Source organism: Macrobrachium nipponense, chromosome 18, assembly GCF_015104395.2.
Source record: "Macrobrachium nipponense isolate FS-2020 chromosome 18, ASM1510439v2, whole genome shotgun sequence".
In the NCBI taxonomy this organism is placed as follows: Eukaryota; Metazoa; Arthropoda; class Malacostraca; order Decapoda; family Palaemonidae; genus Macrobrachium; species Macrobrachium nipponense.
In genome coordinates, this window is record NC_087211.1 from 87,303,261 (window position 1) to 87,320,505 (window position 17,245).

A 17,245-nucleotide genomic window follows, 5' to 3' on the forward strand; every position below is an offset into this window, starting at 1 on the left:
GAGAGAGAGAGAGAGAGAGAATTATTATTTTTATGGAGATACCGAGTTACTGACAGCTATAATGAAACATTGTAATGTAATATTAAAACAGAAGAAGAATTCTAAAAAATACATATGTATTTGTTGGCTTCATGATCGCAGTCTGATTAATTTTATATTTTATGAAATGTATTTAGTCATGAAAATAAACATCAAAATACACTAATTAGTGATTATTTTCATCAGAAAATACAGAGAGAGAGAGAGAGAGAGAGAGAGAGAGAGAGAGAGAGAAACTGTGCTAAACTATAAAGGATTCTTATCATAGTTTGTGTTTTTTAAAAGCGTTGTAAACTCGGAGCGTCGGAAGCGTCAGCGTCGTACCGGAACAAGCGTCGTAACCCAGGGCGGATTTTTCAATTAATATTTAAGAAAAAGCGTCGTAACCTCGGAACGTCGTAAGCCGGACCCGTCGTAACCCGGGGACCGCCTGTATTTCAATGTCGCCAAAATCTGGGATCCTCTCTGATGCTGTAAAAAAATGAAGTTAATCAGAGTTTTAGAAAGAATTTTCACGACCAAATCACGTGATATAACTTAAGTTCGTTCGATATATTATTTTGATTTAAAATACAAGTACCTTTAAGGGGTTGAGAAAACTACACTGCTAAAGGAAGTTGGAATGGATTGTGAATGCTGAAGATGGTTCGATAGGTCTCCGAATTGATCAAATCCTTCGAGCCTTTATCAAAATCTGGTTGGTCTCTAAACGAATTTTCATCCTAGTCAAAGACCCTGCGACCTGCTTTGGAAATCATTTCGAAAACTTGAAAAAATACCTGCCCACAACGAATATTTCAGCCACTTTCGTAAACTTAACTAGCAGTAACTTGAGTATTTGAAGTCCCGACCTAAGCCAGATTACCTGCATATCTTTGGTGAGGACTGACCAGCAATTATTCATTATTAACTTCATAAAATGTCTATTTGGCAAGTTGCATTCAATATCTGAATGTCGCCACGAATGCACAGCTAAAACTAAAATATCATCAAATATATACGTATTAAGGTATGGCTTGATAAAAAAATGCGGAACATTATAAAACATTTATTATTCAGGCATAAAGGTTACACACAAACAATCATACTTTATGTCTTTAGACAAATCTTATCAGCTCTTTCTCATCTGTACAAACGCTCAAATCTTATTGTATTTACACTGGTTCATAGCACTTATCACAATACATTTATGAAATACTGTAACAACCCTCACACAACTGCCAGCTATTAATACGGAGTTCACCATATTCTGTGGTTTAAGCTTTCATCATTTTGACGGGTTTTATTCATAAACTTGAACTGTAGCCAACGCTTACCCATTGTACAAACACATTATCAAGTCATGACATGAATGGCTTCACCTGTATTTAGACCATTGCAGTAATGTACTTCAGCAATTCATAACTAATATAAGCATTACACCTCACTAGACAAGACAAAACTGCTGAGTATGGAAGCATTTAATTCACACATTACAGTACCAAAACTTTCAACACAATTTTTAGTACGTTTAACAATTGCAGTTAAGGCTATGTATGAACAACGCTACAAAAGCTAGTGGATTTAGTTTTTGAGTAACTCTCCAATATCAAAGACTTCACCTTCCTAAAGCAAGGGTCATGAGAATAATGAGACAAGAGATAGAAGACTTCGTTACACTTCCAGCTGACTTGACATCCCTTGTGTCTCTCTTCTTTCTCTCGTCTCTGCCAAGATGGTCGTGGTCATGATCATGATCTGGGTGAGCATCATCTCTCGGATGTTTTGGCTTCAGGTCAGGGTCCTCCATGGTGAGGATAGTCCACACATCCTTCAGTATATTAATCCGAGTTATGTTGTTGTTCGTAGACATTTCTGCTGGACTGGGTCTGTGTGTGATGGCTGATCTTGCTGGTGCGTACGCTTCGGCTGTCGATGGATGCTCTTGGTTGATAGTGACCACTTCATTCTTTCCAACATCAGCTGTTAATTGCTGATGTGGTAAAAGTGCTGAAGCGACCACTGGAGCTTCTACATGTGCAACTACAGCGGGTTGCTGGTTACTACCTGCTGTTGCAAGTCTACCAGGATTAAGGAAGTCTTCTTCCAATGGAGGTGGCGGGACTGTTGTAGGCCTGCTGACTGGGCGTCTCTGACGATTAAACTGTGTCAGATTAGGTACTTGTGATGGCACTGGTGGAGGTAGCGGACCTCTAAACGGAACAACCTGTGGACGATTTGTTATCTGATGAGATGGTCTTCGAGGTCTAGTAGGCAACCGGGGAGCTTCTGGTACGCTGTCGGGAGGTAGAGGTCGACCATCTGATGAAAACACTTGGGCTGATGCTGCTGCAGTTAGGTCTTCATTTTCTACAGGAAAGTTATATAGTGGCTTGAGAAAGCCTACCAATTGTGGAACTGGTACAGCATGATTATCAGGGAGTGAAACATGTGAGGTTACAAGTCTTTTAGCTGGGGACATCCCTAGGGATCCTTGGGGCAATCCTACACGACCAACGCTCACTGATGGTGGTCTTGCTACACCAGTCTGTTTGTTGGAGTTACTGTATTCCATGGTAGGCAACTGCTGCATTTTGTTAGGCTTTAAAGGTTCGTTAGAAGCCCCACCTCCCAATAAAGGCACCATAGATCCCATTGCTACAGGTAGGGGAATGGGGTTATTTTCTACATTTTTACTGAAGGCAACAGATGGATGAAATATAGGGCCCAATGTGTCAGGTAATAAAACTGCTACTTCTGGACTATCATGAAAATCATTAGTATTTTTATCAGTGTCACCATCATTTACCTTTATAATCCTCTGTGAAAACCCAAATGGCCCAGATGTTCTAGGACCAGCGGGACGTCTCTGAGCAGACCATCGTGGTGGCCGCGGAGGCTGAGGTATTCTAATAGGTTTTACGTCTGATGATGATACTTCAAAAGCCAAAGCAGGCCCCGGCTGCCTTTGCCTGATTGGTCTAAAATCAGACTCGTATACAACAGACTCTGGATCAAAACCAAAGTTTTGTGCAAAGGTAGTACCAATATTTTGAATTTTAGGAGGTTCAGAGAATTTAGGTAGTGGTGATGTGTAACGAGAAGGTTGTCTTATTATTGGCGATTCAGCTCGTGGTGAAGTGTAACGAGAGGGGGGTTGTCTGATTAAATGCGATTCTTCTAATGAAGAAAGTTGGCCTGGAAGACGTGGTAATGATGGAGCAGTAATAACATCTGGTTCTGTAACTGGTGTTTTTGAGTTTCTCAGCGCTGATGATTTTGTATTGAAAGATGAGTGTGTTGAATGAACTTTACTTTCAGTTTTCCTTGAAGGTACAGGTTGTCTTGTTGGAATTTGCCTTATGACTGTTACTGGTTGACTAGTAGTAGTTGGTTTTGTTGAAAATGTTGATATTGCTGATGATTTAGTGGGGAATGTTTGGCGGAATGGCGTCGAATTGAGGGACTGGGTTGGTAGTTGGGAAGGTGTTGTTTGGAAAGAAGAATACTTGAATGACTGGGTCAACTGGTGGAAGGGTGCTTTAGTTGTACCTGTAGTTCCCTTGAGTGTAATCTGTGGCTTTGAAGTGGCCCTAGGTGATGGCTGTTTGGTGGTGGTTGGTGTTGTGGTTGTTGTTGTTGTTGTTCTTGAAGGACTTATTGCAGTTGTGGTGGACGACAATGGAGTACTAGGAACACTTGACCTTGTTGGTGGTTTAAACTTGGGAGTGTTTGCTCTGGTTGGTTTTTCAGTGCTGCTGGTACTAGTATGTTTCAAAGGGTACTGGTTGCTAATAGGTCTGTCAGGTACATCTGTTTCAGTGTTAATTTCTGGCTTCAAAGGGTACCGATTATTCATGGGTCTTGTTGGAATATCCACTGCTGCATCAAAATCAAAATCACCGAAAGGTTCTGAATGATCAGGAGAGTCGGTTCTGTTGCCAAGTTTAGCAAATGCATTAGCATCGACTATGCTGGTTGGATTCTTTAGACTTGGTAATTTTGGAAAGGTGAACCCTGGAGCTCCAAGCGGTGGTGGGTTTGAGGACTTAATGCTGGATTTACTTGGTCTAAGGAGTGGAGCTCCATCAAAACGCGACTGTTCAGAGTCAAAGGGAAAAGGCTCAAATCCCGACGGGAAGTCATAAGGGAAGTCTGGGAAACTAAAATGGTCAGGGAATTGTTGTTCATCAGGTCTAGAAGGTCGCGTTTGTGGTCTCCTCTTAGGTTTCCCAATGGCTGGGATGCTATTAAAGTCATTTCGTATATTTGTTTCATGCTGAAGGGAACCTTGTGCTCGCGTGTCTTCTGGCGCTTGTACGTCATAGTAGTCGTCATAATAAGCATAGTCTGTAATACAAATAGCTGGATAATTCCAAGTGGCTCATATAATCTTTAATATGTTTCCATGGTTTCTAATATCAAAGTAATTTACCTTATTGAACAGCAAATACTCAGTCTATGAAATTATATAGCTTTCCTTTAAAGTATCAGAAAAAAGGGCTACACCAACTTCATTAAGAGACTCAAATAATACTTACAATAGCTCACTCTAGGACTGAATTTGGGGGGGACAGGCAGGGGGAAGTACGAACATCTGTGTTTGTGTGCATGTCAGGTCAGCCACTTCCACGACAGGGTATTTCATCAAGAATCTGTCACTTACTCTTAAAAAAGCACTGAAATTCACTTTCAGTTAGGAATGAGCTGCTGGAACATTACCCTTTCCGAGTCATGCAAGTCACCAAGTCCATGGGAAAATTAGGGAAAGAATGTCACGAGAGTCTGAAGGATTTCAATCAAGTCAAGTGTGTACATAACCAATCACGTCATGCAGGAAAATTTCATAAGTCACCTTAGGTCTAGTAACTGTAGAGTACTTCAACGCTTCGACAGAAATCTTCGCAGTGCTGTTTAACAGGGGATTTCCTGAGAGTTTGAGACATCCAGTAGTCTTCAATGGGCTACTCTTAACGAGATCTTGTTCAAATGTTTAGTAAGCCACCATAATCAAAGCTCAAATTCATATTACATTTTAGGTTCTAGAATTATTGCTACTGGAAGTTATGAATAAAGCCCAAGACTAATGAAAAGCTCAACATGTAAGGAAAATAAAACCTGGTGCTGCTAAAAACCACGCATCTGAGCTTGCAGTCAGCTTTGTTGGCAGAGATTAGCTATGTCGAACCATTCTAATTAGTAAAGTGATCTCATCCACCATCGAGTACCAGTCATAAAACACCATTTACCTTCTTTGTGTGTTCTTGAGAGTGGAATGCTCTGTTACCAGGTCAAAGGACAAAAGGTTAAGGAATAAAACCAAGTGGATTAACAGGGCTAACCATCACCCTACATTTCTTTTTAAAAATCTTTAACAAAACACCAATGGAAGCACAGAGGGAGAATTTCTATGTAAAAAATACAAAAAAAGGATAGATTAAGACTAGGACAATAACAACTGTAGACAGACCGACAATGAAAATAAATACATGAATGGTAGAGGAACTGGGGGTGCAAGGACATTGAACGTACATCAATAGAATAATCAAGACAAAGGATATTAAGAATATGCTTATGTAAAAAAACAAAAACAATGGAGATTAAAGGTAATCATTGAGGTAATACTGCTGTAGATCTATTAAGTATCATAAAGTTGTTACAAGTTGAACACTGAAAAGACAGGCTTCTAAGAAATGTGGAATAAATGACTCAAAGATCAAATAAAAGTAGTTCAGTACAGAAATTAAAACATTAAAAAATTCATGTAAACTAACTTACCATCTTCTTACAGTATTCTACACAAAAGGAAGGTTCTATGATCAACTTTTATAATAAAAGTAGAGCGTCTAAAATCTGTGCCAGTTTTTCAAAAGTATTCTGGAGAGTTTGTGTAAATGAATTCATAATGAAAATAAAATTTAATGATTTTTATGTCTGTAAAACTGTCAGTATATTAACTTCTGAATGTGATTTGGGAATTATTTGAAAATGCAATCTTTTACATCTTATGTACAGTTAATTCTTCCCTCTGAATTTGCATCAACAGCAATTCTCACATTAAAATGTGCTAACAAAAATGTAATCAAGAAATATCCAACTCGAAAAAAAGTTCCAAAATGCATAATGGTGCATATTTGTATACTAAGTAAAACCTAATATATGATAATACAAAAATATAACTTTTAAATGACGTGGTGACACCGCCTCCGAATACTCGGAATTTTTACTTTGACTGCGTACCTGGATCCGGTGCTGAAACGACAGTAGGTCTGTTTTCACTTCCGGCAGCTATTTGTTCATTGCACTGATCCACAACGTTTATTTTCCATCCGAGGAAGCGGTGAGTGTAGCACTGGAACGAGAAAAATGAACTAATAATAAAGTATATGTAAATTAACAAAACTGAGGCTCTGGATTTCCCTTGTGAAGAGTGCTGGGCAATCAGTGCTAAGACCACTGCGATAGATTTGTTTGTTTGTTTGTTTGAATGGGGTTTTTACGTTGCATGGAACCAGTGGCTATTCAGCAACGGGACCAACGGCTTTACGTGACTTCCACCACTGCGGTAGAAGTCTAGTTAAATGACAATCTCGGGCCGATATGGAATTAAGTTGAAGTTTCATTATGGGACAAGGGGAGGGGGGTTTGGAATTCAAAAGATGAAGCTATAATACTTACAAATATATATAATTTTCTATGATATGAAAACTTAAGAAAGACTATGTACGACCCATGGAAGGCAGAAAAACGGCCAAGATTAATCTACCTGGTAGAAAACAGTATCAGGAGTATTTGAATCTGGAGTCCATTGCAAGATTCCAGGTTGTCCTTCTTGACAGTTAAGCTGAAGCGTTCTTTGGTAGGCCCCGAAGGATTCAAAAGCTCCTGAAGGCTGGTTTGGATCTTCAACCCATTCGCAAAGGCGACCATATGCCGTGGGAACTGGAGAGCCATCTCTGTCTTGACCAACACCGGCAAATACTCTGATCCTCTGGAAGGGGGATAAGATCGTTTAGTTTTTCTCATCAAGCGGGTGGTGTAAGATTCTTGAAAGCCAGTAAACTGTGAAGACTAGTGCCCTCACTGTAAATATAAATTATCTGAATTCTAGTTAATATCTTTAGTATATTGTTGTGCAGTATTAGGCCAAAGGGATACTACTCAGTAACTGGGAACAAATGAAGGAATGTCTTATCCAGTTATTTCAAGAATCCTTACACTGCGTTCAGCTGGAGTCTTGAATTCATATCCGCCCTCACGATCGTCAGTGATGTAGAAGGGGTGGTAACGTGCAGGATGCTCTGGGTCGAAGCCTCCCTCGATAACAAAGGTGTAGGTCTTGCCCCTCACCACATTGATCTCGGGAATCAACAGACCATTGATGTACCAAGCGATACCCCAGCCAACATGTCCTGGAAGTTTTAAAATAAAAATTCAATGGATTTCTCCCGGTTACAACAGCAATCAAAACTTTCAAAATCTCCTATTTTCCATTTCCAAACAAGAACTTGAGACCAGTATTTCTACAACAATAATTCAGATGAAGTACCTGTGATAGAGTTGTATCCATTGTCACCTCCAGTAGGTCCAATCTGGGCATAGAACACGCCATCTTCTGGTTCATAGCATGGGATTGGTGGGATGAACCAGGGATTGCTGGCAGGCTTTGCAGTAGGAGGCGCACTAGGACCACTGCTCTGAGCAACTGGTCCTGGTCCACCAGTATTGCTTCCCTGTTCTTCTGGCAGAGGACAATTCCAACGTGGGGTTCGGCCGAAGTCCACAAACATGTCACCTAAGGTCATTTAATTATGGACGATGTAGATTATAAGGTAAAGACAGGGACCACACTTATATTACCTACCATTACAGTATTCTTACCCAAGAAAAGGCCCTTCAAACTAACCTCTTGATCTCAGAGTGTGATAAGACGTGTCTCCTTGAGAGTTAACGGGGCCTATAGCCCAAATGACAGCCTGAGACCCGTTGGTGAGGATTCCGACATCTGATGCGTCAACGCCCCTCAGAGGACGTTGGAATGTCAGCATTGTGAAATCGTTGATCAAGGCTGCATTCAATAGCCTCACGTTGTTGTTGCTACCCTGTTAGGTACAGAACGTGCGAAGGTACAACTACAATGTAAAGTAAGTGGGATAACCTTAATTCGAATACTTGAAAAAGTACAAATCACTGAATAAAATTCCAAATTACTGCTTAGTAAAAATGACAAAAACACATGCGTCAATAAATTTTAGACACTACAAGTTACTGCTAAGTGAAAAAGGGATACCTCTCATGTTGGAAACTAAACTCGAGACAAATTGCAGTGCATTGACGTAGTCATAGTCATGGAATCTTACCTGAACCTTGTCATCAGGGCACGCCCCTCTTCCTCCTTGGCACTGAGCTTTGGCAGTGAGGGCGTAGTCCTTGGCCTCCCCACGACCCGTGGCCTGGTCCAGCCATGCTACCACGACGTCTCCGCCAATCATAACCGACCGACTAATTGCTCCGGAGGGTCCAAAGGCCATGTACTGTCCATCAGCTAAAAAAAAAAGAAAAGTGGATTTTTTTCTGAAATGTATTGAAACAGTATTTTTCCGGTTACTCAGCAATGTACAAATTTGCGGGACATATTGTTGAATTTCTCTGTAAAATATGTCAAGATTGTTCGTATTCCTGACATTATTATTCAGTTCAACACTACAATGTTCATTGTGTGGCAAACTTGATCAGCCAGATGAAATCAAAACTCAGTCTGTCTTAACGTCAAATAAACGGGGCTTCTTGATACTTCAGTTACATCACAAATAACCAAAACATGAGAGAAATAATAAGATAATTATATATTTTTCTTACTTTGGAATACGGAACATTAACTTTTACTTTTAAAAAAAGTAAATCCATTGTCATCCTCTTTTTTTTCTAATGTCCTCTGAACCCGTCAAACTCAACTTGGTTATTTCCGCTGCAAGAACGCATTTTGAGGCGTCCATACACTGCAGTTGCAAACAAATCTATCGTGCAAACAAAGGCTATCATTTGGTCTACGCTGCGACTTCATCCGGCCTTCGCGTGGCCGTAAAACGTTTTTGGAGGCTGGCTAAGGGATGGGGGGGGGGGGGCGCTTCCTTGGATAGGGGAGAGGTGGTTTTGGGATATTGGAACTGCTTACTCAACGGATTTTCTTCGTTACGTCATAACCGTCGTACCCTTTGAGAGGCTGAGGGTATTTTTAGCATCAAGATATTCAAAATTTGAGGTTTGTTTTAAAAATTTCTTTATCAGCACACCAATTTTAGACCCCAAAATACATTGTTCCTTAACCCACCTTTTTCATTCGTTGTGATAGTTGAACTGCACTTAGAAACAAAATAATTACAGACCTCAGACGTGTTACTTTCCTATCCATCCCTGTCCCCATTTTTAGAGCATTGTTGCTGTATTATGAAAATACAGAAACTTGAACTGTTTGTTTGGTTAAGTCAAAAATTAGAATAATTCATAATCGGTCAAATTCTTCATTCATTTGTCTTCTGGCTTCTAAAATAAATGCTTAAAGCAACATAGGCAATCGGCTACTGTAGCCTTGCAGTATTCTATATGCGTGTAAGTTAAACGTAAAGGCTGCAGGGGGTCAAATGTCATCTTAGAGTTTATTAATTCAATAGATGAAATCTATTCACATGAAACAAGCAAACAAGGCCCACTGACTTGAAATTCAAGCTTCCAAAGAATCTTTGTTTTAACCTCCCACCGGAGACTCAACACTGCAGCAGTGACTGATCATGATGCAGAGCGAGCGATTTTTCATCGCCTTGGGGAGACGTGAACCCCAGACATCCGAGTGGCTTTCCATAACACTAACCACTAAACCAGCGGACCAGTATGATACAATGGTGAGACTGTGCCTTATTGCAAATTTTTATTAGACAATGACTTACTTACTGGCTTTTTTAATCATTTTCAGCAACCAACAGATGATACAGAAACTTTCCTACTCTGCCAGCCAGCTGTAAATTTTCAGACAATATCGTTAAGTATATCTGTTTCACCAGATCACTGAGCTGATTAACAACTCTCCAAGGGCTGGCCCAAAGGATTAGGTAGTTTTACGTGGCTAGGAACCAATTGGTTACCTAGCAGCGGGACCTACAGCTTATTGTGGGAACCGAACCACATTATATCGATAAATGAATTTCTAATCACCAGAAACAAATTCCTCTGATTCCACATTGGCAGGGCGGGGAATCGAACTCGGGACTACCAAAATTGGTAGGCGAGCACGTAACCCACTCGTCCAACGAGGAGCCAGAGAGGATTGGGGTAACTTGGTAATGGGAAATAGACTCTCTTACACCCAGCAATTGACATTGAAGTGAAAGTGTAAACTTACTGATTCTGCCAACCAGCTGCATAACAATGGATTCCCCTGCAACGGCCCACCTCACCTCGAAGGCCAAGTCGTCCCACAGGACTTCGCAGTTCAGTTTGGTCTGCAAAGGATAGGAAATCTTAGCTTTTCTCGCAGATGGAAAGTAATAAAGTAATATTATACTGATGATTCACTTAATAGTAATACGCTACAATAAGCAACTGGGCATGAACATCCCGATGTATATATACACACAAACACAAACACACAAACATTCCCAAAGTGCCAAGTGGATCTCAAGTGAAATACTGTGGCTTAATTAAAATGTGGTTTTAGACATTTCTAATGTCTAATTTCTAATTCAAATTTATATACTGAACCGAACGTTAAAATGGATTTATTGCAGTCCTAGCAAAATTCATTTGCAACAATGCATAAAATAATATGTAACATTCTGATATATATTTACTACTTCATATTATAAAAAAACCAGTTACGTATTTAAGTTCTTAGGAATGGAGGTACTTTAAAAACTATACGAGTATACAGCGGTTATGAATGAATGAATCCAGTTTGGAAAGAAACAAAACAGGGAGTAAATAAGTGCAGTATTCATTAATAACTCATAAGACGGATACACTCAAAACTATACAGTTATTATCCAATGCCCAATCGAGGTGTGGCACTGAATAAATCGTCTCCGATCTGGCTTGTATATATACCATGCACATTTGTCGTTGAACTCTTAAGCTTTGTTAAGATTCTAAGACTTTTAAGACACTGTTCGTATATTATTTTAGGACTAAAATTTTCATGCAATTTTAAAAGCATTAAGCAAAACCCGAATTTGCAGTCAACACTTCCACCACAACCAGCCGTCCTAAAAGCCCCCAACACATACACACACATACGCACGCGCACACACACACACATCCAAAGCACCGGGACACGTGACCTTCAGGAAGAGTCTATGGATGGGAAGCCCCTTCAAGCTAATCCAATTTCAAAACTTAGTTTTCGAAAATAGGGAAGCAACTTATTAAAGTACTCTCTCTCTCTCTCTCTCTCTCTCTCTCTCTCTCTCTCTCTCTCTCTCTCTCCTCCCCAAATACATACGGAATTCACATCACATGGGAGGGTCACGTGACTACGAAAGCCATCTAACTGGAGTGAATTGTTGGATGGATTTTTTTTTCTCTACGGTCTGGCAGCCTTCTGCAATATTGCCTCTACTAGAGTTAAAAGTTTTTTAATTGAAAGGTTGGGAAACTCCGATGCTACGTCAAATGAATTCTAATGAAGGTAGTTTAGTCCCTTACGATATGATAATATATATATATATATAGTATACATGTTATATATATATATATATATATATATATATATATATATATATATATATATATATATATATATATATTCCAGCTATACAGGACATTCTCTCTACAGGTCCCCACAACCCTAAAAAAAAAAACCTAGAAAAAAAAAACAAAAAAACTTGAATAGTTCATAAGATCGACTTGACAAAACACAGATCACACTAATAAAGTAAACGAGCATCACAGCCATACCACAATAATTAATCAACTTCAAAGAAAGATGTGTAAATCACTTACCCTGTAAATAGCAGCATTTTGAAAATGGTACAATTAAAAAAAAAACAACACACACACTGGAAAGGAAGAATGATCAAAGGAAGTAGGAAGATGTATCAAAGTTTTATTCGAAAACTACCGAGAGTTTTACAAGTGTTGATTTTTTTTTTAAATTATAATTTTTCTTTTTCAAAAGTCGATTAACATTAACATTTTTAACACGAGACAAACGATCGTTTTGGAATGCATCGCTCACAAGGACAACTGAGGAGGAAGAAGACATCTTTACCTGCCATTCAGGTATTTGAGAAAGGGTGAAATTGGTTTCAGAAAAAGGAAGGATTGATTTTAGCTTTCCTGAAAGCAATACTGAGGAATGTGATTTATTTTAGCTTTCCTGAAAGCAATACTGAGGAAAGTGATTTATTTTAGCTTTCCTGAAAGCAGTACTGAGGAAAGTGATTTATTTTAGCTTTCCTGAAAGCAATACTGAGGAAAGTGATTTATTTTAGCTTTCCTGAAAGCAATACTGAGGAAAGTGATTTATTTTAGCTTTCCTGAGAGCAATACTGAGGAAAGGCAAAAGGAAATGACACGGTTAATAGCCAGAGACTAAATCTAACTCCACGTCTAATACACTGGAATAAATAAGGATTAATAAATTAGCAATAAATAGCGCAAATAAATTACAATTAAATAGTGCATACTGTGTGTGTAGCCCTTCCCTAACGAGTGATGCTAAGAAAAACTTCCTCGCTTACTCGGGGAGTAAGCCTACAAACTTCTTTGTTGTTGATGTTAGTGTTGTTGTTATGGGGGTGGGACAAGTCTGTGGAAGAGCTTAAAAAGGTCTGAAAAATGTGTTTCTCGTTGAATTAAAGATACACGAATTTGAGGATGGGATAGTTATGACTTATTAATTAGAATGGAAACGTAAAAAATAAATAATGTGCGTGTTAAACAGCACAGAAAATAATTTCGAATAAAATAAAGCATACTTTAATTTTCGTTGGCGAAACAAGGATCTATCTGACCATAGATTTTAGTATGTTTTAATTTACATTATGCATGAGGGGAAAATCTTGCATGCGTCCAAAGTAAGCTGAATCACTTATCGTTTTAAGTCACAATGAAACAGAATTAGATTGTGTGTCAATATTTCTATTTCTGGAAGAAAAATAGACCAGATATAGAAGCAAGTATTCAGTAGCTTGCATGCAAAGTAACCTGCAGCTGGAAGGCAACTCATTTGTAAAAATGGAATAGCTTGCTTGCAAGATAACTTGCAGCTCTAATGCAACTTGAATCAGGGGAATTTTGTTAATAAATTTGTGTACGCGAATGAATGATGAATAAACACAGTATGCTGTGTTGTGCGTGTGTGTGTACGTATTTGTGCGTACATGCGTGTGATTCTGACAGTTCATTTTAGCCATAGAGGTTGAAGGAGGAGGTGGAGCCTCCTGAACTGAAGTGGAAGCTGCTGAAGCTTTTCGAGTTCGAGGGGGACTTGGAGGAGGAAGAGGAGGAGGAAGAGGAGGAGGAGGGAGACCCGAATCTGTGGGAGGAGGAGGACGGGGGGAATCCACCCCTTGGCCTGTCTTCTTCACTATCATCATCATCATCATCATCGCGGTGCCTACTGGCACTACTGCCAAAATGTCCACGGGAGGAACTGCTGCTCTCCTGAGACTGGAAGTGATGGCTCGGCCGGCCTGAGTTCGAGCTTTTGGGGGGGAAACTTGACTGCTGCACGTTGAAGTGGCCCCCGAATCCTCTGCTCTGGCTCCTCGACTCTTCTCTGGACTCGTCTGAGTCGAAGTGGGACGGTCTCTTAAAGGGGCGTGGGGAGGTCTGGCGGGGAAATGGTGGAGGAGGAGGAGGTGGACGCGTGGTCGTTGGGGGGTTGTAAAAGGGTCTACGAGTAGTAGTAACGGGGGGTTCGTAAGGTGGCCTCCTGGTGGTGGTGGTAGCACGAGGGAATGGGAAACCAGAACTGCCAAAGGGAGAAGGTGGGGGCGGAGGTGGGTGGGATTGTCTAGGAAAAGGTCTAGGGGTGGTGGTAGGTGGTCCAGCTGGGGGAGAGTAAGAGGGTCTGGAAGTGGTCTTGGGTGGTTCGTAGGAGAGGGCAGAGCGACCAGAAGAAGGAGGTCGGTACGAATAGCCTTGGGACTGAAAATAGGGAAGGAGGAAACAGAACAGGGTTAAGTATGGAGGCAATAAAAGTTGCTATTTACAACTAAGGAACGCTAAGGAAAGTCAAGACTATAAAAAAAGAGAAATATTTACAGAACTAAGAAGAGATCCAAGAATCTTTGGTGGGAAGAAATGGCTAAGTCACTACTACTAAGCTTTTTTGTGCACCAAACTTAGAACTTTGCATCAAGAACTAATTCAGAAATGAACTAGAGTAATTACGTATCCAATACAACACAGATCATCTACAGCGTGCAATAATTGACATAACCAATTCTTCTGTAAAAACTTTCTCAGAAACTACAAACAGTGCATGATTATAGGCTAGGAAATATGCCTTTCAATTCAACAGTAACACTAAGACTTAGTTCAGTCAAGAAACGATATTCAAAGGGTGTCACAAGAAAGTGCAAGATTTGCATTTATCAAGTGTTCCATGCAAAGATACGCTAGAGCTATATATGCACTGTGGTTCTGATTGTGATTACTGACAATCTACAGACGAGCTAAAGTATGGAATGATAGTACAGCACAAGAAGAGTAATCAAGTTATCAGCAAACTCTGTTCACGAAACTTACCATATTTTATGGTAACATAATTGTGATGGCAGTCAGGACCAAAGATGATTTTTCAATCTAAAATACGTGTGCGTTGAAGCAGTCAAATAACTGTTTTGTAGATGTAGATGTGTGTGTTACGGAGCTTTAAAAGCATCGAAAAGGTCAAGTTAGTAATTAATTAAAGATCGTATATAAAAGAACAGCTGTTTTAAGTAAAAAATTAAAAGTCCTATAGAGATGGTAAGAGATGTAAGATAGGACAGATGTTTCAAGTGTAAGTATTGTAGACAGTCGTCTCAGTTTTATGCAAGAGGATCAAGGGGAGGACAACATAACGAATAAAAGTTTCCATCATCGGGACAGAAACCTTGAGACGTTCCAGAGGCCCAAATCCTCGACGAAGAAGTACCTTGGTAATCAAACGTCTAACAACTGACATCAAAACGCAGAGCTTCAACTTACCTGTGGAGCTACGCCCAACATCTTGAGAGAGGGAGGAACGTTGAGGCTCTTGGGAATACGGACGTGGCCGAAGTTGGCGGAGAAGGCCTTGCACCAGACGCTGAGGAAGTCGATGTCGAAGACTGTCAGGTCTCCTGGGAGGGTGATGACGATGGTCTTGCTCGAGTAGCGCTTCAAGGGCTCCTCTGATCCGTTTTCGTCAGGTACCACTGTTCCCTTAGGTCCAGGTGCGGTGCCCTTGCCGACCCAGAAGTGACCGTCTGTGAATGCGAATTGTAATGAGTGGAGTAATGGCTACATCTTGTTGAAAGCTCTAATTATAATTATGTAGAAAAATTAAAAAAAAATAAATAAAGGAAAGAAAAACTTCCGCTGCAGTAAACACGAATATTTAAAAATTCATCCACATTGGCTACTATTATAGAATCGTCATAGTCGGTTGGATCACTCCAAAGGTCCACAGCTGGCATCTTTAATTCCTTAGAACGCCTTACTGCACAGGCCGCACTAAATCATATGTCTAGTACACTGACGCAAAGCCAATTTAATCTAAAACCTATCTACTAACCATGTTTAATAAGGAACAACGCTAATATTACAGTAAAATTCATTCCTTAAAACACCTTTTATTACTCATCACATTCACTTCCATCGCTCGTAGAATATCGCGTTGGAAATGTTTACACAAGATCAGCCAGTGATTTAAATTTCGCTGAATGTTTATCCTTGGTGGTTAGAAGGGAAGAAGGCAGAATGGAGGGATCAATAGAAGAGAGAAGACCGGAGGGGAGGCAGAGGATGAGATGGAAAGATAATTCAGGGGTCGAAGAGGACTGGAGAGGAGGATGATCCTGGGAATAACTGGAGAGATGCAGTACTCAATCAACAGGGGGGAACGTGGAGGTATGGGTCACCCAGAGACCCGAGATCCACCGGACTGTGTGTGTGTGTGTGTGTGTAATTTATCTTTGGCTTCTAGTTACTCGCAACCTGAATGATGAAAGCTGCTTAAAAAAACTAATAGTTACCAATTTCGTTTCACGCAATTCATGCTTTTTTTTTTTCCTACATAAATTGAAGGAAGGATCCCAACACCCATTCTTGACGCAAACTGCAGTGTATTTCAAAGGGAACTTGTTTCACAGCCTTGGCTAATATATATCAGGATGTTGAACGAGTTTCTTTGTGTTTAGGAAACTCATTACTTTCCTTTTGTAAGCGACAAATTATTTTCTCTTAAAGCGGCTGCACTGACGTCACTGGCGCAGTCTAACACTTTTCCTAGATAGGGTTATTGGATACATCTAAGCTATTTTTTTTTACTGTATACGTACAAAATGCTAAAAACTCACACATATAAACATGATCCCAAACGAAATGAACATTTCACAAAATAAAATACCACGTGATTGTTAAAGAAAATATTAACACACATTGGAAATCCAGAAAATGCATCTTGATGAAAATTCCCAGCAACGTAAATCTCCGGATATTATAGAGACCAAGAAGCTGCATTCTAGAAAGCAGTTAAAAAAAATTGAAAAACAGGATTTCAAAGACTTAGGACATAACACTGATACTGGGAATTATTTCGAAGCGAGAGAGAAGACCATTTTCCTAATTTTCTTAATATTTGTAAATCCCAGACCCAGTCGAGGAGATGGCTGACTGACATCAATGAAATTCGATACCATTACGTGGATTTTTACGTTACCCGAGATGGTACAGTTTCGAATTACCAAAAGAATGATTTGCACTCTCCCTCCTGTTGCCCTCATTACCTCATTGAGTTTCCGGTTTCAACGTGACGACATTACATCCTTGCGTAATACTACGAAGAATCCAGAACTAATATGCTTTTTTGTTTTCCTGTTTTACGCAAAATTCCTTACATATTTAGGATAAATTTACGGTGAAAAACAGTACGTTATATAGATACATCGTTACAAAAATCATATAAACCGTTACCGTTCCATTTCTGTCAATATACTGATACAATATCTTTCAGAGATTCCAAAAAACAATTCATTAATACATT

The 17,245-nt window shown here is 39.8% G+C and overlaps 1 protein-coding gene across 3 annotated transcripts in view; it reads right to left on the reverse strand.

The window, feature by feature from the left end:
• Nucleotides 1-391: 391 nt before the first annotated feature.
• Nucleotides 392-17,245, reverse strand: part of LOC135197315 (protein Skeletor, isoforms B/C-like) — a 149,545-nt gene continuing 132,691 nt past the window's right edge. Inside the window, exons 6-14 of one of the 3 annotated variants that reach the window (XM_064224456.1) lie at nucleotides 15,208-15,467; nucleotides 10,415-10,514; nucleotides 8,379-8,563; nucleotides 7,925-8,120; nucleotides 7,568-7,813; nucleotides 7,237-7,430; nucleotides 6,785-7,009; nucleotides 6,259-6,370; nucleotides 392-510 (exon numbers count right to left, since the gene is read on the reverse strand). In XM_064224456.1, the coding sequence (XP_064080526.1) occupies nucleotides 407-510; nucleotides 6,259-6,370; nucleotides 6,785-7,009; nucleotides 7,237-7,430; nucleotides 7,568-7,813; nucleotides 7,925-8,120; nucleotides 8,379-8,563; nucleotides 10,415-10,514; nucleotides 15,208-15,467 (1,622 nt within the window). In that variant the 3' untranslated portion in view covers nucleotides 392-406. Of the gene's footprint in view, nucleotides 511-1,087; nucleotides 2,389-4,015; nucleotides 4,118-6,258; nucleotides 6,371-6,784; nucleotides 7,010-7,236; nucleotides 7,431-7,567; nucleotides 7,814-7,924; nucleotides 8,121-8,378; nucleotides 8,564-10,414; nucleotides 10,515-15,207; nucleotides 15,468-17,245 lie in introns of those variants that run through there. The other 2 variants (XM_064224454.1, XM_064224457.1) reach the window with 2 other exon arrangements.